This window comes from Saimiri boliviensis, chromosome 14 (genome assembly GCF_048565385.1).
Source record: "Saimiri boliviensis isolate mSaiBol1 chromosome 14, mSaiBol1.pri, whole genome shotgun sequence".
Taxonomy (NCBI): Eukaryota; Metazoa; Chordata; class Mammalia; order Primates; family Cebidae; genus Saimiri; species Saimiri boliviensis.
In genome coordinates this window covers 94,549,666-94,569,145 of record NC_133462.1, presented here as the reverse complement: position 1 = coordinate 94,569,145, position 19,480 = coordinate 94,549,666, and the positions used below count along the sequence as shown (strand labels likewise).

The 19,480-nt window shown below is 37.5% G+C and overlaps 1 protein-coding gene and 1 pseudogene across 1 annotated transcript; one reads left to right on the top strand and one right to left on the bottom strand.

Annotated features, from left to right (window-relative positions):
* Positions 1-5,057: 5,057 nt before the first annotated feature.
* LOC101032016 (olfactory receptor 2T12-like) lies at positions 5,058-9,589 on the bottom strand (annotated as a pseudogene).
* An 8,905-nt stretch (positions 9,590-18,494) lies between these two features.
* Positions 18,495-19,433, top strand: LOC101032226 (olfactory receptor 2L13). Its single transcript, XM_003935296.4, has one exon. The coding sequence runs from the start codon at positions 18,495-18,497 to the stop codon at positions 19,431-19,433; it is 939 nt and encodes a 312-aa protein (XP_003935345.3).
* Positions 19,434-19,480: the final 47 nt, after the last annotated feature.

Here is a 19,480-nt window from a genome sequence, read left to right as displayed (position 1 = left end):
TATTTAAAGAGTCTTCTGTAAGACTGGTAATTATAACACTTAGATACCTACTGTAGTGTGACTATAAATAGAATTGTGACATGATAAACTGAGTTATTTAACTAGTGTTTGAAATACAAGTTTCAAAACGAAAGTTATGTTTTTTTGTTTTTGTTTTTGTTTTTAATAGAGATGCCTTCCTCTTAGTGCATGAGCCTTCCTGTGGCCACAACTATAAAAAACTGAGCTTTCCTGTAAATTTAGGCGGAAAGTACATAGAAGGAACACAGCGTGTTTAAAAAAACAAAAATGCCTGTGTTTTTTCTTTAAACACAGTGTTTTAAAAAAGCTCCATAAGCAACTACATTGAGGACTGGATAAAAACAAACAAAAATAATGACATTTTAAAAGGGTCTTTTGCAAATATCACATATCTCACTCATATGTGGGAACTAAAAAAGCTGATCTCAGGAGGTAGAAAGTAGAATGATAGATACCAGAGACTGGAAAGAGTATGAGTAGGAGGAGGTGAAGAGAAGTTGATTAGTGGGTATAAGCACACAGTTAAATAGAAGGAATAAGTTCTAATGTTCAGTAACAGAGTACAGTGATTATACTTAAAAACAATGCATTACACATTTCAAAATAGCTAGAAGAGAGAACTTGCAATATTCCCAAACCCCAGGGTTTGGGAATATTGCAAGTTCTCTCTTCTAGCTATTTTGTATAATGTATAATGATAAATACTCAAGGTGACAGACATCCTAAATATCCTGACTTTATCAGTATACATTCTATGCATGTAACAGAATATCATATGTATCCCATAAGTGTGTGCAAATATTTGTATCAATAAAAGATAACACAAAATAAAAATATATACATTGATCACTGTGTATATTTCCTTCAGGGAGGCATCTGAGGGAGTGGCTATGAAGAATCAATGTGGCGACTTGAGTTTCTGAGTCTTTGGATCAGCATCCTCATAACTTAAACTAATCTACAATGTCTTGGCACTCTGATCCCTACCTATCATTGAAAGTAAAATGTTATTAGTAATATACTATAGCAATAATTGGAGATTAAAAAGACCTCAGTAAAAAATGGCTTAGTATCTCTCACCCCTTTTGTACAAACATAATAGATATGAATAAAATTGTCTAAAGGATTATCTAATCGATTAGCATTTATAATCTTAAATGCTTGTACATCAAACTATTAAGAAGCAAATGTTCATTGCGGCACTGTTTACAATAGCAAAGACCTGGAACCAACCCAAAAGCCCATCGAGGATAGACTGGACAGGGAAAATGTGGCACATATACACCATAGAATACTATGCAGCCATCAAAAACGATGCGTTTGTGTCCTTTGTAGGGACATGGATGAACCTGGAAACCATCATTCTCAGCAAACTGACACAAGAGCAGAAAACCAAACACCGCATGTTCTAACTCATAGGCGGGTGTTGAACAATGAGAACACATGGACACAGGGAGGGGAGCACTACACACTGGGGTCTGTTGGGGGAGATATGGGGAAGGGACAGTGGGGGGTGGGGAGTTGGGGAGACATAGCATGGGGAGAAATGCCAGATATAGGTGAAGGGGAGGAAGGCAGCAAGTCACACTGCCATGTGTGTACCTATGCAACAATCTTGTATGTTCTTCACACGTACCCAAAAACCTAAAATGCAATAAAAAAAAAAGAAAAGAAATATTAGAAATAATAGCATCTCAACAATTTTCCGGCTTTCAGAGGTTGCCAGACAATCACTCCTAACCACTACTGGGTTTGGTGGACTTAAAATATCATATATATATATATATATATATATATATATATATGCACACACACACACACATATATATGCACACACACACACACACGTATATATATTCTAAAATGTTTAAGAAAGATTCTCGAGACTTCGATTAACAAAGTTAGTACATAGAAGTTGAAGGGCACTTCCACTGCCCTTAAAGCACTGATAAAGTCTACAAAAGTTTAATTATCTTTTTTCCTTTACAACAATGGATATGGGGTTGATCACTAACAAAGACAGCCAGCCACTAATCACAGGCATGTGTCTCTGCTACAAGCACGGGAAAGAAGGGGCTTAATTGTAAGAAAGCTGTGCAGGGCTCATTAAATCAGACTTCTGGGATTGTGATATAAAAACTTTTAATGAGTTTAGCAAAGTTGAACACTGCAGAGCCTTATTAAATAGCCTCTCATTAGCAAGAGTTAAAACTTTATTTTATTCCCTTGGAACTTGTAGCTAATTGCAGACATTCTATTAGATGAACTGTGGGAAATTCTCAACGATTAATAAGAACACTTTATTAGAAAACCCAAGGGAGACCAAGTTGTGTGGTTGCCATGGTGACGCTTGGCAGAGAAATGAGTCTCATAACAGTAATCTATCTCTATGTATTTGAATATTCTAGTACTTCATATAAGTTTCCTTTTCTGCATAGCTTCACTTCACCTAAGTTTTATCTATGTTGTAGCATGAACCAGAATTTTGTTCTTTTTAAGGCTACATAATGTTCCACTGAATGTATATACATTTTGTTTCTCCCTTCATCCATAAGGAATATTTAGGGTTTTTTTTTTATCCTTTGGGTATTGTAAATAATGATGCTATAAACATAGGTACTCGAATATCTGTTTAAATTCAAGCTTTCAGTTGTTTTGTGCATATGCCAAGAAGTGGAATTGCTGGATCACATGATAATTCTTTCACTTTTTAAAGGATGTACCATTCGATTTCCATAGTGGCTGCGGAAGCAATGCACAGAAGTTCCAATTTCTGTACATCTTCCCCAACACGTTCTGTTTCTGTTTTTGTTTATTTATTTTAATAATAACTATTTAATAGGTATAAAGTGGTATCTCATGAGGTTTTGACTTGCATTTACCTAATGATTAGTGACATAGAACCTTTTTCACATGCTTATTGATCACATGCTTATCATTTTAAAGAAATGTCTATTCAAGTTACTTGCCTATTTTTCAAATGGGTTGTCTATTTTCTGGTTAATTCATTGTAAGTTTTAAAAACTACTTTGTGGATTTAATTTATCAGCTATGTACTTTGCAACTACTTTTCCCATTATGAGAGAGCTGCCTTTTTAACTTTTTTAAAAGTGTCCTTTGATGTCCAAAATGTTAATTTTGATGAAGTAAATTTAATCTCTTTTCTTCTTGTAATGCCTGTACTTCTGGTTTTTACATACAAAAAATTATTGCCAAATACAATGTCATGATTTTTCCCTTATTTTCTTCCAAGAGTTTTGTCATTTTAGTTCTTATATTAAAGTTTTTTATCTACTTGAATTAAACTTTACATGGTGTAAGGTAAAGGCCTGACTTCACTATTTTGCACGTGGATATACAGTTTCTCATCACCATTAGTTGAATAGACTGCTCCTTTTTACCATATAAAACACAACTAATTTTTGCATGTTGATTTTTTTTTCCTTTTACTGAATTTCTTTCCTGGCTCTAACAGTTTTATTAGTGGAGTCTTCGAGGTTTTCTGTATAGAAGACCATGTCATCTCCAAAAAGAAATAATTTTATGTTTTTCTTTTCAGATTTATATTTAAATTTGAGAAATTTTCAGCCATTATTTTTTGTTTTAGTTCCACAAAGTCCTGAGTCTCTGTTCATTTGTTTTTTCAGTTTACTTTTTCTCTTTCTTTCACTGATTAATGAAAGAAAAAAAATACCTATTGTGCTATCTTCATGTTCACTGACTCTTTTCTATATTATTACCATTTAGCAGTTTGGCCCAGCTGGTAATTTATTTTTTAAGTTTTGGGCGATGTACCTTGCAGTTCTAAAACATCCATTTCATTCTTTTTTCAACCTTTTATTTCTTTATTGGGTTGCTTTACTTCTTTGTTGAGGCTTCTTCTTTGTTTATTTCAGCCGTGTTTAAACTTAATCACTTTGTCATTTTTTATAATTTCACTATTAAAATCCTTGTCAGAGAAATTGAACACCTATGTTTTCACTATCAACCTCTATTAGTCATGATTTTCAAGTTGTCATTTTCTCACTTATTTGTGGAAGAAGCTATATTCAGTTGTACTCTGGGCATTGTGATTATTGTGCTTTTAACTTTAAACCTTCCATTTTACTCAACCTTCTCTGACACCTTGCTGGTGGAGGAAGAGAGCTGTCACATTGTCTCAGCCTGGCAGGAACGCAACCCAAGTTTTCCACACGGTCTCATTTGACAGCTTGTGGCAGAGAGACACCGCACCACTGCTGCCCAGGTGGCTTCCACTCACACTTCTAGAGCTGGCCTTGTTACCCATCAGTGGGTAATGACACATGAATATTAGTAATGGACACAGATAGGTATTATTTTGTGTAATTTCCCATATCGTGATATCAAAGTTTTGTTAACATGAGATGGGATATGTTCCTTCCTATTCTATGCTATTAAATGGTTGCTTAACATCAGTAGTGTTATTTTTCCTTAAAATAATTGATTTGAGTATACTGAAACCATATAGGCAAAGATATTTTTCTGAGACAGATTTTTTTCTCTCTCTCTCTCTCTCTCGTTGCCCAGGCTGGAGTGGTGCAATGGCACCATCTTAGCTCATTGCAACCTCTGCCTCCCAGGTTCAAGCGATTCTCCTGCCTCAGCCTCCCGAGTAGCTGGGATTATAGGCATGCACCACCATGCCTGGCTAATTTTGTATTTTTAGTAGAGATGGGGTTTCTCCATGTTAGTCAGGCTGGTCTCCAACTCCTGATCTTAGGTGATTCACCCGCCTCAGCCTCCCAAAGTGCTGGGATTACAGGCACGAGCCACTGTGCCTGGCTGGACCAAGATTTTTTTGTTACTAAATATTTTAATAAATTACATGATTATTATCATCATTTTTTGTTTTTTTTGTTTTAGGCTTTTCACTGGGTTTTTTTTCTTTTACTCTTCTTTTAATCTAGAAGTTTTCAACCTAATTGAAAAAAAAAAAACCCTCTAATAAGAAAGAGTAAACAAGTATGGGAAAGTGGCAGAACATAGAACACAGTTCAAAACAAAATATATTGCATTTATTTCTACAACTATATATAAAATGTTTAAAATAAACATTTTGATTAAACTACATAACAAGATGACTCTAGATCATCTTGACTGGGGGCCTCATTTTGTGGTGTTCTAGGTTCACACATGACCCCAGCCACCGTTTCCAGGCTTCCTTGACCTCACTGTTCCTGGCACCGTAGATGAGGGGGTTTAGTGAAGGGGTGAACACAGTATAGAAGGCTGACACGACCTTATCGTGATGCGTGGACCTGTGGGATTTGGGTCTCATGTAGGTAAAAATGGCAGCTCCATAAAAGAGTCCCAGCACAGCCAAATGTGAAGAGCAGGTGGCAGAGGCTTCCTGCGGGCTTCCGCGGGGCGCGTGCGGAGAGCGGCAGCAAGGACGAGGCCGTGGGAGGAGAGGGCGAGGCGAAGGGGACCCGGAGCGTCAGCACACAGCGGATGTACATGGCATTTTCGAAGGCTGAAGAGTCAGCACAAGCCAAACGCAGCAGCACGGGGGCCTCGCAGAAGAAGTGGTCGATCCGGTCGATCTGGTGCGCCCGGCGGTGTGGGAAGCTCAGGGCGGCCGCGGCCTGCAGGAGCCCATCGGCTGCGCCCGGGAGCCAGCGCGGCACGGCCATCCTCAGGCACAGCTGCCAGCTCGTGAGCACGGGGTACCGGAGAGGGTGGCAGACGGTCACACAGCGGTCACAGGCCACGGCTGCCAGGAGGAAACGCTCTCCACCACCCAGGGTGAGGAGGAAGAAGATCTGCCCCCCGCAGCGGCGAGGGGGACGGCCTGATGCCCAGCCAGGTACCCAGCAGCCATGGTGGGCACAGTGGTGAAAAGCAGCACCACGTCCACGAGGGAGAGTTGGCTCAGGAGGAAGCACACGGGAGTGTGGAGCCGGCGGTCCCGGTGAGTCAGGACAATCAGGAGGGCATCGCCAAGCAGGGAGGTCACAACGATCGTCAGGAGCACCGCGAAGAGCACTTGGTGGGCTCTGGTGCGGTTAGAGTCCGAGGAGAAGAAAGTCTGAGGTGATGTTTCCCACCTCCACGATTTCCACTGCGTGGTAGTGCGAATGGAAAAAAGAAGGAATAGGCTTTTATTATCTAAATAACTGTCTGACTGCCAGTTTCTGGACGTATGTACTGATTATCCAAGTACCTTGGTCATGATTATCCAAGGTCATGATTCCAAGCCCTGATTCCCAGTGAGGACAGCTTTTCCGGATCTGGCATTCCACTTCTCTACAGCTCCAATTTTTAATGTTTTAACTGAGATCCTGTACTGCGAACAGGAGTAGATTTACAGATAAAAATGAATAAAAATATTTTTTAAACTCTCAAGAATTAAATGATGATAAAGTGTTGATTTTATGACTTTTATGTTACTTGTATTAATATTATTGCGTTTTTGTCATGTATATTGATGAAAAGAGGAAAGAAACACTGACTCAGAACTATGTCATTTAGATGTTTGAGCCACAGATTATTTATCTTTCACTTTTGGAAACCCAAACATATTCAAAATAGGTCTTTTAAAAACTGAACAAGAAGTTACAGTTATTTTATTTTATATTACAAAAGGGCCACATAGTGGAATATGTGAGTATAAATAAAACATTTTTTTCCTTTGAAGAACAATAATAATGTCTCACACAACTGATGAGATGTTTTTCCTTCCTCCCACTTATGTCTTCTTAGTTGCCTGATTATTAAACGCAGTCATTCTAGTTTACATCCTCCTGCTTTGAAACCTTCAGCATCTGCCCACTACTCTTCAAATAAAATTCAGAATTCTATCCCACATTTACTGCGGCTGGTAGACATGCCTCACACAACATTTTGCCATGCAGTATACTGCCCTGGAGACCTAGAAGGGCTAGGTGAATATGCAAGGGAAACATGAGAGAATCTTAGATGTTGTCAAATGCTGGCAGAGAAGAGCAGTAACTATAATGAGTAAGCAGCACTTGGAGTAAGTAAAGGACAGGAAACAACTGAAAAACAGTTTTGTGTCTATGGAGCATTGTCATTAGTCACAGATAAGGTATCACAAAGACTTGGAAAGAAAAAATCCACTATCATTTTAGGTACTTAAATTGATATTTGGCCTGTCCGTTTAGGATTTTTAAAATATTTAACAAAATTGATTTATTTTCTTAGGAGACACAATCAAAATAACTGAGCTAGCAAAAACAAAGTTGAGTACAACTTCATTTGGAAAAGTTTTGAAGGTCGAGAGCTTTTACATACTGAAAATAAAAAAGGCTTTTCAGTGTTTACCATTTTTAAACTCCATACCAAGAACAAAACTTGTCAGCTCATAAAGATAAGAAGAGCACATAGATGCAAAGAGCTAATTTCCCTTTTTTTGGTAGAAAATTCACAAATGCTGTGGTTTTGTATATAGGATTTTAGACCTCATCTCACACACGGATGGTCTCATTCAGAGACCTCCAGAAAGGCAATGCCAATGACTCATTAAATTACCACATCCACCACATGAGCATTCAGATGTGAACAGACACAAACACACAGTAACACCAGCATCTTTAGATGGCTTATTTAAGCATTGGTTATCAGGGAAATAAACAAAGATTATAGGACAAGGAAACGGGCAAAATAGGCAAAGACTCTACCTAATCAAGCCTGTGCCAAGACTTGTTGGTTGTATGATTGTCTTCCTATGCTGTCCCCTTATTTTACATACTATTAAAAGTATCTTTCTCATGTGATTGCCACAGCCCACTGACTCCCTGACCACAGGCCTCCACTGCCTCCATTACAAATTTAAACCACCCTCAGACTCATTTTATTAATGCAGAATGCATGGATAAAAGAGCACTGGACTTGGCATTAAAAAGTTTTTGTTTAAAAATCACTGCTGTCCAAACCACCATGACCCATGTATACCTACGCAACAAAACTGCACATTTGGCTCATGTATGCAGGAACTCAAAGTAAAATAAATAAAGTAAAAAAAGAGTGTGCAGAGAAGCACCAAAAAAAAAAAAAAAAAAAATCACTGCTGTCTAGTCAGCTTTTTCCAGATTACAGTAGGTGTAGCACTGCTGGTGTGTGTCACGACTTCAGGAAGTATGTGACATAACATTTTCTACCTGGAAAGTTACATGACTTCTATTTTTGCTAAAAAAAAAAAAGTAAACATTAAATCGTGGAAAAAAAATATTCCTGTCATTTTATATTATGATATAAGGGGCAAGTTACTTAATATTTTTGTTTTGTTTTGTTTACTTATATGTTTTAGATCAGTGGTCCCCGGTCTTTTCCAAAGATGGGGGATGTGGGTGAGGGGATGGTTTACGGGATAATACTGTTTCACCTCGCATCATCAGGCATTAGATTCTCATAGGGAGCATGCGACCTAGATCCCTCGCAGGTGCAGTTCACAGTAGGGTTCACGCTCCTATGAGAGCCTAACGCTGCTGCTGATCTGACAGCAGGGAGCACTAAAGAGGTCACCCTCGCCCCCCACTCAGGTCCTAACAGGCCACGGACCGGGGCTGAACTTTCTAAAAAGATTACTAAAAACATAACATGATTTTTGCAAAGTTTGAAAACAGTTTTTTAAAGTCATATTGCAAACTGAAACAAATTTTTTCATTTAATTTTTATTTCACATCATTTTATGTTGCCGTTTTTCACATATTCAGAAGCTTGAAAATCACAGCATAAAATATTAATTAGATTATTTGAACTGAATGCTACTGTGACATGATGGTGAGAGTCTAAGATTTGAAAATAATAAATTCCACATTCTAAATGGTTATTCTTTTTCAGAATCCAATTCTCTTCTCTACAGGTGGAGGTAAAGAGTAAACATCACTTTAATTTGGAACCATTGCTGTTTTCTTTAACGTTAAAATGTAACTAAAATAAATAAACTTGTATTATCCTAAGCTGTGAAAAATTATGATGTATAATATTGTAATAGATTAGACTTTTCAGCACATTGTATCCATCAGATAATTTAATACAAAAATTAGTTTAACTGTATTAATTCTTCTTTCAGGTATATAGAGATATTGAAGTTTGACTGTTTTTATTAATTACTATTCAAAGTATTTTTTGTATAAAGGATTTTTGGTATTGTAAATATACAGCTATATTTATTTGTCAAATGGCTATATTAAAGGCTATATTAACTCAGCAAATTATAAGAATGTGAACAGATGCTTATAAATATTTCTTCTTTTAGTGAATTTGTGGGCTGATATTAATTCTAAGTTATTAAATAGGTCCTGCTAATTTATTAAGCTGGACTCAAATAAAATATTTTAATATTTTTATGCATAAAATACATTTATTGTGAATATATTTCCACATACATTTTAATATATATTTATATTGTATATGTATTTATACTTATTTCTATTTGTCTTTCTTAACTCTTCCAGGCACTTGATTTAGAAAGAGCTGAGAAATTTCGTGTCTATAAATCTCAAAACCATGCCCTTTCTGAAGCTGGTAGGTAAACTGACTGTCGTCTCCTTCCCCACATTCATACGTACCTGAAAACTCACAGGGCTCACTGTTCTGGACAATTAGAGTTCCACTCAACAATCTCCTTTTCTCTTCTCTCTGACATTCTACCCTCCACAAAAGGAGTGTCTCTATGTCCAGAAGCTGTTGATATAACATGGAAAAATGATTGAAACTGCCATACTGTTCAGTAAAATAATCCTCTAATACAAACTTAATCATTTGACTTAATTAACTGTTTTATTCAAGAATTTTTGGCTTGATGGTTCTGGGTGGACAGAGACTGCATTTTACATTTTCAAATCACCCCGTGGATGACAGGAAAACATTTACTTTGTGTGATTTGTGCCTGCAACTTTACAAAGGTTACTTTGCAACTTAAAATTCATATGAAAATGCCAAATACATAATGAATATGAGTAATTTGAAATTGCTACCTAAAATAAAGGAAAAATAATTCTCAGACAAATTAGACTCACCTTTGTAGTAGAGAATGGTAGCCACTGAGACTTATATATGGGACTGAATCTTTCTGATGTGTTGACTACAAATGTTTGCTTAACCTTAGTGTTGTGGATATGGCTTTGTGCTTCTGATCTCATGCTATATTTAGTTAAAAATCCTATGTGGTCACTGAAAGTTTCCAACAACCAAATATCTTCCCTGGAGCTATGCCACTTGGAAAGGTAAATCACCTTTGGCAAAGGAATACAGATTTCAGTATTTCCTAAGGGTAAAGGAGTGCAATGAACTCATTTAGGACCCAAGTTTTGCTAAAAGCAAAAGTTTTGTGAATGGGAAGGTAAACAGATATGTCCCTGGTAAGAAGAGCAAGTGCAATGAATTGGTGAAGGCAAAATCTAGAATTCTGTTCATTGATAACCCCTCAATTGAATAAATGTGACTTAATTACCTGAAATAAATTTTTTAACTTTCTGAAATTGTAACATGATAATAATGATAGATTTTGTTTATTGAGCATTCTACATTCTAGTAAATATGCTTGGCATTTTACATGCATTTACATGCATGTGATTTAATCTTTAAGTTAGCTGTTTGTTCTGTGAACTTCTACATCAATATAGCAATGTAAAGAATGTTAATGATTTTAAATAGCATACTTATATTTAACTATCTAGAAGTAGCAGAGTGGAAGAACTTTGATGTTCAAATCATAGATTTGTGGTACTCAAAGGATAATGAACATTTAAATCACTCAGAATACATAAGAATTACACTTTGAAAAATAATGCCTTTTTAAAAATATATACTTTAAGTTCTGGGGTACATGTGCTGAAAGTGGTTTTGTTACATACGTATACACATGCCGTGGCGGTTGGCCGCATCCATCACCCTGTCATCTACATTAGGTATTTGTCCTAAGGCTGTCCCTGCCCTAGCCCCTTAGCCCCCAACAGACAGGTGTATGAAGTTCCCCTCCCTGTGTCCATTTGTTCTCATTGTTAAACTTCCACCCATGATTGAGAACATGTGGTCCTTGGTTTTCTGTTCTCGTGTCAGTTTGCTGAGAATGATAGTTTCCAGCTTCATCCATGTCCCTGCAAAGGACATGAACTCATCCTTTTTTGTGGCTGCGTAGTACTCCATGGTATGTATGTGCCACATTTTCTTTATCCAGTCTATCATTGATGGGCATTTGAGTCGGCTCCAAGTCTTTGCTATTGTAAACAGTGCTAATAATAATTTGTATGGAATTATCATCAAAATGAGAAAAAAAGATATAATACCTTGTACTAAATTTTTTAAACAATACTACTCAAACTGTGCTAACACAAAAATAGTGATAAATGCATTCAGTAATATATATGCCAAATACCCTGATTTACTCATTACACATTGCATGCCTGTACTGAAACATCACATGTACCTCATGCATATATGTAACTATTATATAATCATAATAATTTTAAAAGTTAAAGGAGAAAAAGAATGTAGACATTTATAGTACCAATTATTTTTAATTTAAGTCATAAAATACAGCACAGTATGTTAAAAAATAAAAAGAACCACATTATACCAAAAAATGTACACCACACTTTTCTAGTTAACCAATCTATGAATTAAAGGGGATAAGAGATTTTAAAGTTTATTAAGCCCTTCCTCTGCAACAGACACTATGTAAACATTTGGCAAAATGTTCTATTTAATTCTTAGAATGATCCTCAAATTAGTCCAGTTATAAAGATTAGAACAGGCTGAAATCTTAAGTACTTTTCCCAACTCAGCTTCTTAATTAGTGGCATACCTGTCAGACTAGACTCGTCTCTCTGAGTCTAAATGCTCATTTCATCACACTATCCCTAAGAGTCAACTTTCACTTTAGTAGAATAGCTGAACGGATAAATATTTTCATGTATCAATTATCTCCCCCCACCTAACAAGTAAAAGAAAGTGTTTTATCATAGCATAATTCCTCCTAGGAACTGACTAGACGGTGGACAGGAAGCTGTCCCTGGGACTAGGTCTGCTATTACTTAGTTGAACACGTGTTAAGTGGTTCCTACACTTATTTAATACTGATTTCTCTAACTCGCGAAATGAGAGAATTTTCATAAACATAATTTAACATCTTTTATAGCTCTGAACTCATGTTCTGGAGTATTAATATTCTAGTCTGATTCTGGGTATCAGCTGAATGCAGCAAAGTTGATTGGGTTGGTTGATTTGCTTTAAGTTCAGAACTGAGTTGATCCTCAAATCAGCAAAGTCAAGTAAAGTGACAAAAGTGTTGGCCCCCATGGACCTGGACATTGGAGATCAATTAGAGGAGGAAGAGAAATAACTAAGGGTTGGTGACATAGGTTCTGTATATAAAATACAGCAATTCACTCTTCTGTCTTCCAGCGGCAGAACCTGAAGGAATTAAGTGTAAAATGTCTTACTCTGTTTTCACTGAAACAAAGTAATAGGAAAGAAAGAGGTTTTATCTAAGCTCTACATATGCAAACAGGAAAATATTTCACAAGAGCTGGTGAAGTTGTTTTCTGATTTCACCGGAAGGGAATGACTAGCTGTAGGAGCTATGCAGAACTAATACTATAAAGTGTTATCTGGAATTTCTTTCTCATGAATTTTGGGAGATAAAGAAGAGATTCTCATTTCAGAAAGTTTTTATTTAATGCAGGGTCTATTGATCAGCAACATAATCCTTTTTTTTTTTTGAGACAGAGTTTCACTCTTGTTACCCAGGCTGGAGTGCAATGGCGCGATCTCAGCTCACCGCAACCTCCGCCTCCTGGGTTCAAGCAATTCTCCTGCCTCAGCCTCTTGAGTAGCTAGGATTACAGGCACGCACCACCATGCCCAGCTAATTTTTTGTATTTTTAGTGGAGATGGGGTCTCGCCATGTTGACCAGGATGGTCTCGATCTCTTGACCTCGTGATCCACCCGCCTCGGCCTCCCAAAGTGGACATAATCTTATTGATAGTCTGACCAACTACTGGAAGACAGTTTGATGCTTACATGTTTTAAATAACTATATGGAAGGTTAGCAGAGAACAGTGTCACTATAAAGCTACTTTTTCTCTTACTATACAAACTGAAGAACATCAGACAAGGTGAGTCATAACAATACAATTAGAATGAATTGATTTGGGTTGGTTTTAATCTAGAAAACTACTTTAGAAATGTTGTTTTCCTATATAAGTAAACTCTGCTTCACAGGGAATAGACAGTTCTATAACAAATTGGAAAAGCAAGAGTGAACTTAAAGTGTAAAATGAGGTAATATAAACTTGTTAGAGTTATACTATATGCAGCTCTCGAACAATGTAACATTAACACAGACAACTTCTCAGGGCCTCAATAGTTAAGACAGGGAATGGGCAAAGGATAGTGACACTTACTAAGAATTTGCTCAGGAGGCTGAGGCAGGAGAATTGCTTGAACCCAGGAGGCGGAGGTTGCGGTGAGCCGAGATCGCGCCATTGCACTCCAGCCTGGGTAACAAGAGCGAAACTCGGTCTCAAAAAAAAAAAAAAAAAAAGAATTTGCTATGTGCTGAACATACAGAACTCTCTAAATACAGCTGTCCTATACATTGTTGAGATTGAGGTAGCTGAGTCTATGAGAATTTGCTATTGGTCTTGTGCTGATTTTCTACAAGAGTTTTAAAAAGTGTTCACTACTCGTAACACTTAACAAAATAAATTCAGAGCCCTATACTTGCTACACTTGTATTATTAGTTCCTGTGAAAAAAAGATGTTTTTTTTAACCCTATAAATTTCAGCAATGTATCTTTTAGAATGAGAGAGAAATGTTTTAGCTGAAGAATGCCAGCCTCCTTTAAATTATAGGTCCAAAGAGACATTGAAATGTGACTGCAGTCACATCTCACTCTTTCTTGAGCTAGGAAATCATTTGTTAAAGCTGCTTGCTATGTGGGCTCTAGACTGACTTGTGCGAACTACCCATGAATTAATCTATCAAGATCCTATACCACATATCCTATAGTTAAATAATATGTAGCCAATCACTGATCAATGTTTCTGCAACCAATAAGACTTGCTGACGAAGAACTTTAGAATTTGTCCCCTCTTCTGATTCCTCCTTGTCTTTTCCTTAAAAACTTGGGTCTCTTGTTCTCCAGGAAACTTCCAAAGAAGTGCTTCTGGTCTACAGATCTCAACCTAGGCCCAAATGAACTTTCTGTATTAATTTTTGTGTCATTCTTTTTTTATTAGTTATTTTTAAAAATTATTATACTTTACAACATTCTGGGATTCATGTGCAGAACAGGCAAGTTTGTTACGTAGGCGTACACGTGCCATGGTGGTTTGCTGCACCCATCAACCCGTCACCTGCGTTAGGGATTTCTCATAAGGCTCTCCCTTCCTTAGCCTCCCAATCCCCGACAGGCCCTGGGGTGTGATGTTCCCCTCCCTGTGTCCCTGTGTTCTCCTTGTTCAACTCCCACTTATGAGTGAGAATATGTAGTGTCTGCTTTTTTGTTTCTGTTTTAGTTTAAGAATGATGTTGCCAGCTTGATCCATGTCCCTGCAAAGGACATAAACTCATCCTTTCTTATGGCTGCATAGTATTCCATGGTGTATATGTGCCACATTTTCTTTATCCAGTCTGTCATTGATGGGCATTTGAGTTAGTTCCAAGTCTTTGCTATTGTGAACAGTGCTGCAATAAACACACGTGTGGATGTGTTTATAGTAGAATAATCTATAATCCTTTGGGTATGTACCCCGTAATGGGATTGCTGGGTCAAATGGTATTTCTGGTTCTAGATCCTTGAGGAATCACCACACTGTCTTCACAATGGTGGAACTAATTTACAGTCCCACCAACAGTGTAAAAGCATGCCCATTTCTCGACATCCTCTCCAGCATCTGCTGTTTCCTGACTTTCCAATGATCACCATTTTAACTGGTGTGAGATGGCATCTCGTTGTGGTATCTCGTTGTGGATTTGATTTGCATTTCTCTAATGACCAATGATGTTGAGCTTTTTTTCATATGTTTGTTGGCTGCTAAATGGCTTCTTTTGAGAAGTGTCTGTTCACATCCTTTGCCCACTTTTTGATGGGGATTTTTGTCTTCTTTTGTAAATTTGTTCAAGTTCTTCTCAATATTATACTTGAAGTCAAGAATAACCAAGTCAGTTGATAATCTTATACTCACCTGGTAGCCACAGGAACAATATTTTCCCAGCTATAATGTAACCAACAGAGTGATGCTTTGTGTAATTCTGGTGCATTAAATAAGGTCCCATGTCTAATGAGGAAAGCTGCCGGACAACAATGGAAACAGATCTTCCTAAACTCAAACACCAGCGTCCCGTGACCTAAAACTTCTAGTCCTGGGTTCGCAGAATCCTGAAAGATATTATTCTCTTCCATTGCCTAACAATATGCTAGTTTTCCATTTTTTGAAACAAAATTGTTATTCCAGTAACTACCATGGAACAATCTTTTTAATACTCTGAGCTGTAGTCTATGCAATAAATAATCAAATGTCTCCCTTCAAAACAATTCCTGGATGGAACACATAAACTTAGAGCTAAGTCAGCTTGTTCATGCTTGCTACTTGAAACACCTCATGGGAGTCCAGCTGGCATCTTTCTACCCCTGGATTTAACCTGGATTAAACAAAGGAATTAAGAAAGTACTCCAAAAGGCTTTTCCAATTTCCAGGGCATCCTGGAGATCCCCTAAGACCTGGGCATGTCAGGACAGTTGGTCGCCCACCTGGTGATGGGACAGCACCTGATGAATCATTCTGTCTCTACTGCCTCACACAGTGACTCCTGTGTCAAAGGCTCTCAACACATTCATCTGATAAAATTAATGAAATACTTGCTTGGGACTAAATTAATAGGATAGTTCTTACTCATAAAATGTAGCCAGATCAGTTCAAAAATCAATCTTTATAATACATTCCCTGGAAATTAGAAAAGTCTCTTGGAATACCTTCTTAATTCCTTTGTTTAATCCGATGATCTCTCTGCTTCTTTATTTTTCTTTAGAATACCAATCACCACACAACATCACACTGTATGGTTGAGTTTGTTGGTCTATTGTTTGTATAATGAACTTAATTTTAATTACATATTGTAAAATCTTTTGTGTTTTAATCACAAAAGCATAGCAGTAGCTAGCAGCACTGTCAAAACAGGAACTCAGTGAACTTTTTTGAGGAAATGAATGTAACATAATAATGGGTTTCATGTGTTTTTCTGATCAGTTTTTATTTCTAATGCTCTACAAGAAGCAGAGCATGCCTCTGACCCCACCCGGCACCCATGTGCAATACTACTGTGTACCCGTCACGCTTCCGACGTTTCAGTGATAGTTTGTCGCTTAGACAGCTGTAGAAATACAGTCATTTTTCCACAGCAGGCTCTCTTTCACAATTGCATTCATGCTACTTGAGGTTATATGAAGAAACAGTTGAGTTTAAGTTACCAAATGTGAATAATTGCAACTATTAATCGCTTTTCAGCAGTAAAAGCTGGAAAATAAATAAGCCAAGATGACTACTCAAATCGATATGTTGGGCAGGATGTGACATCAGTGTCTGCCTCAGACAGAAGAGCACACAAAAAACATGACATGTCGCTGCAAGCCCAGGTAATGAAAAAAGTCACACAGATGTTGGAAAAATAAGAAATGCCACAATTACAGTTTATGCATGTTTGGGAAACTGCATGAAGTAAAAAACAAACTGCCGGATTTGAGATGGTGTAAAGAGAGAAAGAGAGACTATCAACGGTTGAGTCAGAAATAAAAGTTCCTGATGAAAGGCCTAGGCATAAAAAGCTGGACAAACTTTCCAGAAAGGGAAAAATGGTTTATTTTGGCTGTTGGATTTCCTTATTCTCAATTATTAACTATTAATTCAAATTTCATTGTTTTACCTAATGAAATAGGAAGACATACTTAAGCCATGAATCACAAATGTCCTCCTGCTCACACTGGCTTTTCCAGTTTTATAGTTGTACGCTGCTTGACTCTGCCATCATGTACAGTAATGAAAACCAGACTACAAGAACAGAAAGTGAACATCCCTCTAACCTCCGTATGCTCGAAACTAGTCTGAAAATCGATGCAGGCTTGATCTTTTGCAGAAGAGGAATGATCACACAATTTAAGTTGAATGAGATAATGTGCACACAGAAAGGCATTTACCAAATAATTACTAAATTTGGGGTAAAATTGAAATGACTAGAAATTTGAAGCAGCTACACAGGATCAAAATCTAATTCCATCACTAACAGTATTTGAGAAGGTTATTCTTTACATCTCTAAATACTACTTTAAATACTTGAAAATGAAGATGAGATGCCTAAATTCACAGAATTGGTTTTGTGGAAAGGTTATAATAAATAATGTGAGAAACAGCTGAAATAATGTATGGTACATCAAAGACTCCTATATATAGGATAGAAAGAGAGAGAATAGGTAGATATGTACATACACACATACATATATATGAAAGGTAACAGATATTATAAAATTATACAGATTATATGTTATATATATTATTACAAATTATATATGACCTCTATAATTTTATAATATTTATTCATGTTACCTTTCCATTATGACACTAGTAATTGCTTTCAGCTGTGGCAAATATACTTTTTAAAAAATAAACCTATTATGTAATCTCTGACATTTATTTTGAGTGATTTACTTACATGAAGAAAATAATATTGTATGTGACTGACTATCCGTGCATTTGATTTTGCATTCTGTAGGTCTTCAATATCTGAAAATCTTATTAGGGAAGATAGAATATTTAAATAATACTTTACAGTTAAGGTGGATCTTATTGGGCATACAAAGCCCTTACAGTTCAAGGAGTGACTTACATTGTGGGCACATTTTCAGGAAAGGCACAGAAGTGCCTGTCTGGAATATGAAAGGCAGAGTATCAAGGAGAGGATCAAGGTTTATCTGTCTGGAGTACGGTCAGCTGGGGAGGAAAGACCAGAAATTAAAGATAAAGAAGAGGACTATGTAAGCATATAGAAAATTTCTGAGTCATACATCAAGTTTCCATTGTGATTATGCCCTATTAGATTAAAACACTGGAGAATGTAGGTATCCCTGCCTTTCTCAAATCCTGTAACTTGTTGATAACTCATGAGTGATGCGACTGGCCAGGAGTTCTCTAGAAAAGAATGTTTTAGTTATATTCTTTATCTTTTCTGCCTACTTGTCTAGACTTTATACTGGAAAACCACACATATATCTATGACTTGCTGAGATGCTTATCAGAAATAATTGGGAAGGGAACATTCTGTTAAGATCTAGAAATCGATTCAACAAAACCTGCAGTTAGAGGAGAAAAAACTCATTCTAAACAAACATTGATAAAGTCAGTTCCTTTTTGTTTTTCTGTTGTGTTTCATGTTTTCTGCTTTGCTGTTGTTTCTGTGCCTCTTTTAACACAGTTACAGCAGAGAGTTTTCATGGAGAAATGGAATCACACGTCAAATGATTTCATTTTGTTGGGTCTGCTTCCCCGAAATCAAACTGGCATATTTCTCCTGTGCCTTATCATGCTCATATTCTTTCTGGCCTTGGTGGGTAACTCGGCCATGATTCACCTCATCCACGTGGATCCTCGTCTCCACACGCCGATGTACGTTCTTCTCAGCCAGCTCTCCCTCATGGACCTGATGTACATCTCCACCACCACCCCCAAAATGGCATACAACTTCCTTTCCGGGCAGAAAGGCATCTCCTTCCTGGGATGTGGTGTGCAAAGCTGCTTCTTCCTGACCATGGCGTGTTCTGAAGGCTTACTCCTGACCTCCATGGCCTATGACCGTTACGTGGCCATCTGCCACCCTCTCCACTATCCCATCCGCATGAGTAGAAGTGTGTGTGTGAAGATGATTGGAGGCTCTTGGACGCTGGGGTCCATCAACTCCTTGGCACACACAGTCTATGCCCTCCATATTCCCTACTGCAGGTCTAGAGCCATTGACCATTTCTTCTGCGACATCCCAGCCATGTTGCTTCTCGCCTGTACGGACACTTGGGTCTATGAATACATGGTTTTTCTAAGTACAAGCTGCCTTCTCCTCTTTCCTTTCCTTGGCATCACTGCTTCCTATGGCCGAGTCCTATTTGCTGTCTACCATACGCATTCAAAAAAGGGAAGAAAAAAGGCCTCCACCACCATTTCAACCCATTTAACTGTAGTGATCTTTTACTATGCACCTTTTGTCTACACCTATCTTCGGCCCAGGAATCTCCACTCACCATCCGAAGACAAGATCCTGGCAGTCTTCTACACCATCCTTACCCCTATGCTCAATCCCATCATCTACAGCCTGAGGAATAAGGAAGTGCTGGGTGCCATGAAACGAGTGTTTGGGATATTCTCTTTCCTGAAAGAATAATCATGGCCATCCCTACTCCCTTCTTACTTCCTCTTTTCTAGTTGATT

Coding starts and splice junctions, on each gene's coding strand:
- LOC101032226 (XM_003935296.4), top strand. CDS start 18,495: ATGGAGAAATGGAATCACACGTCAAATGATTTCATTTTGTTGGGTCTG.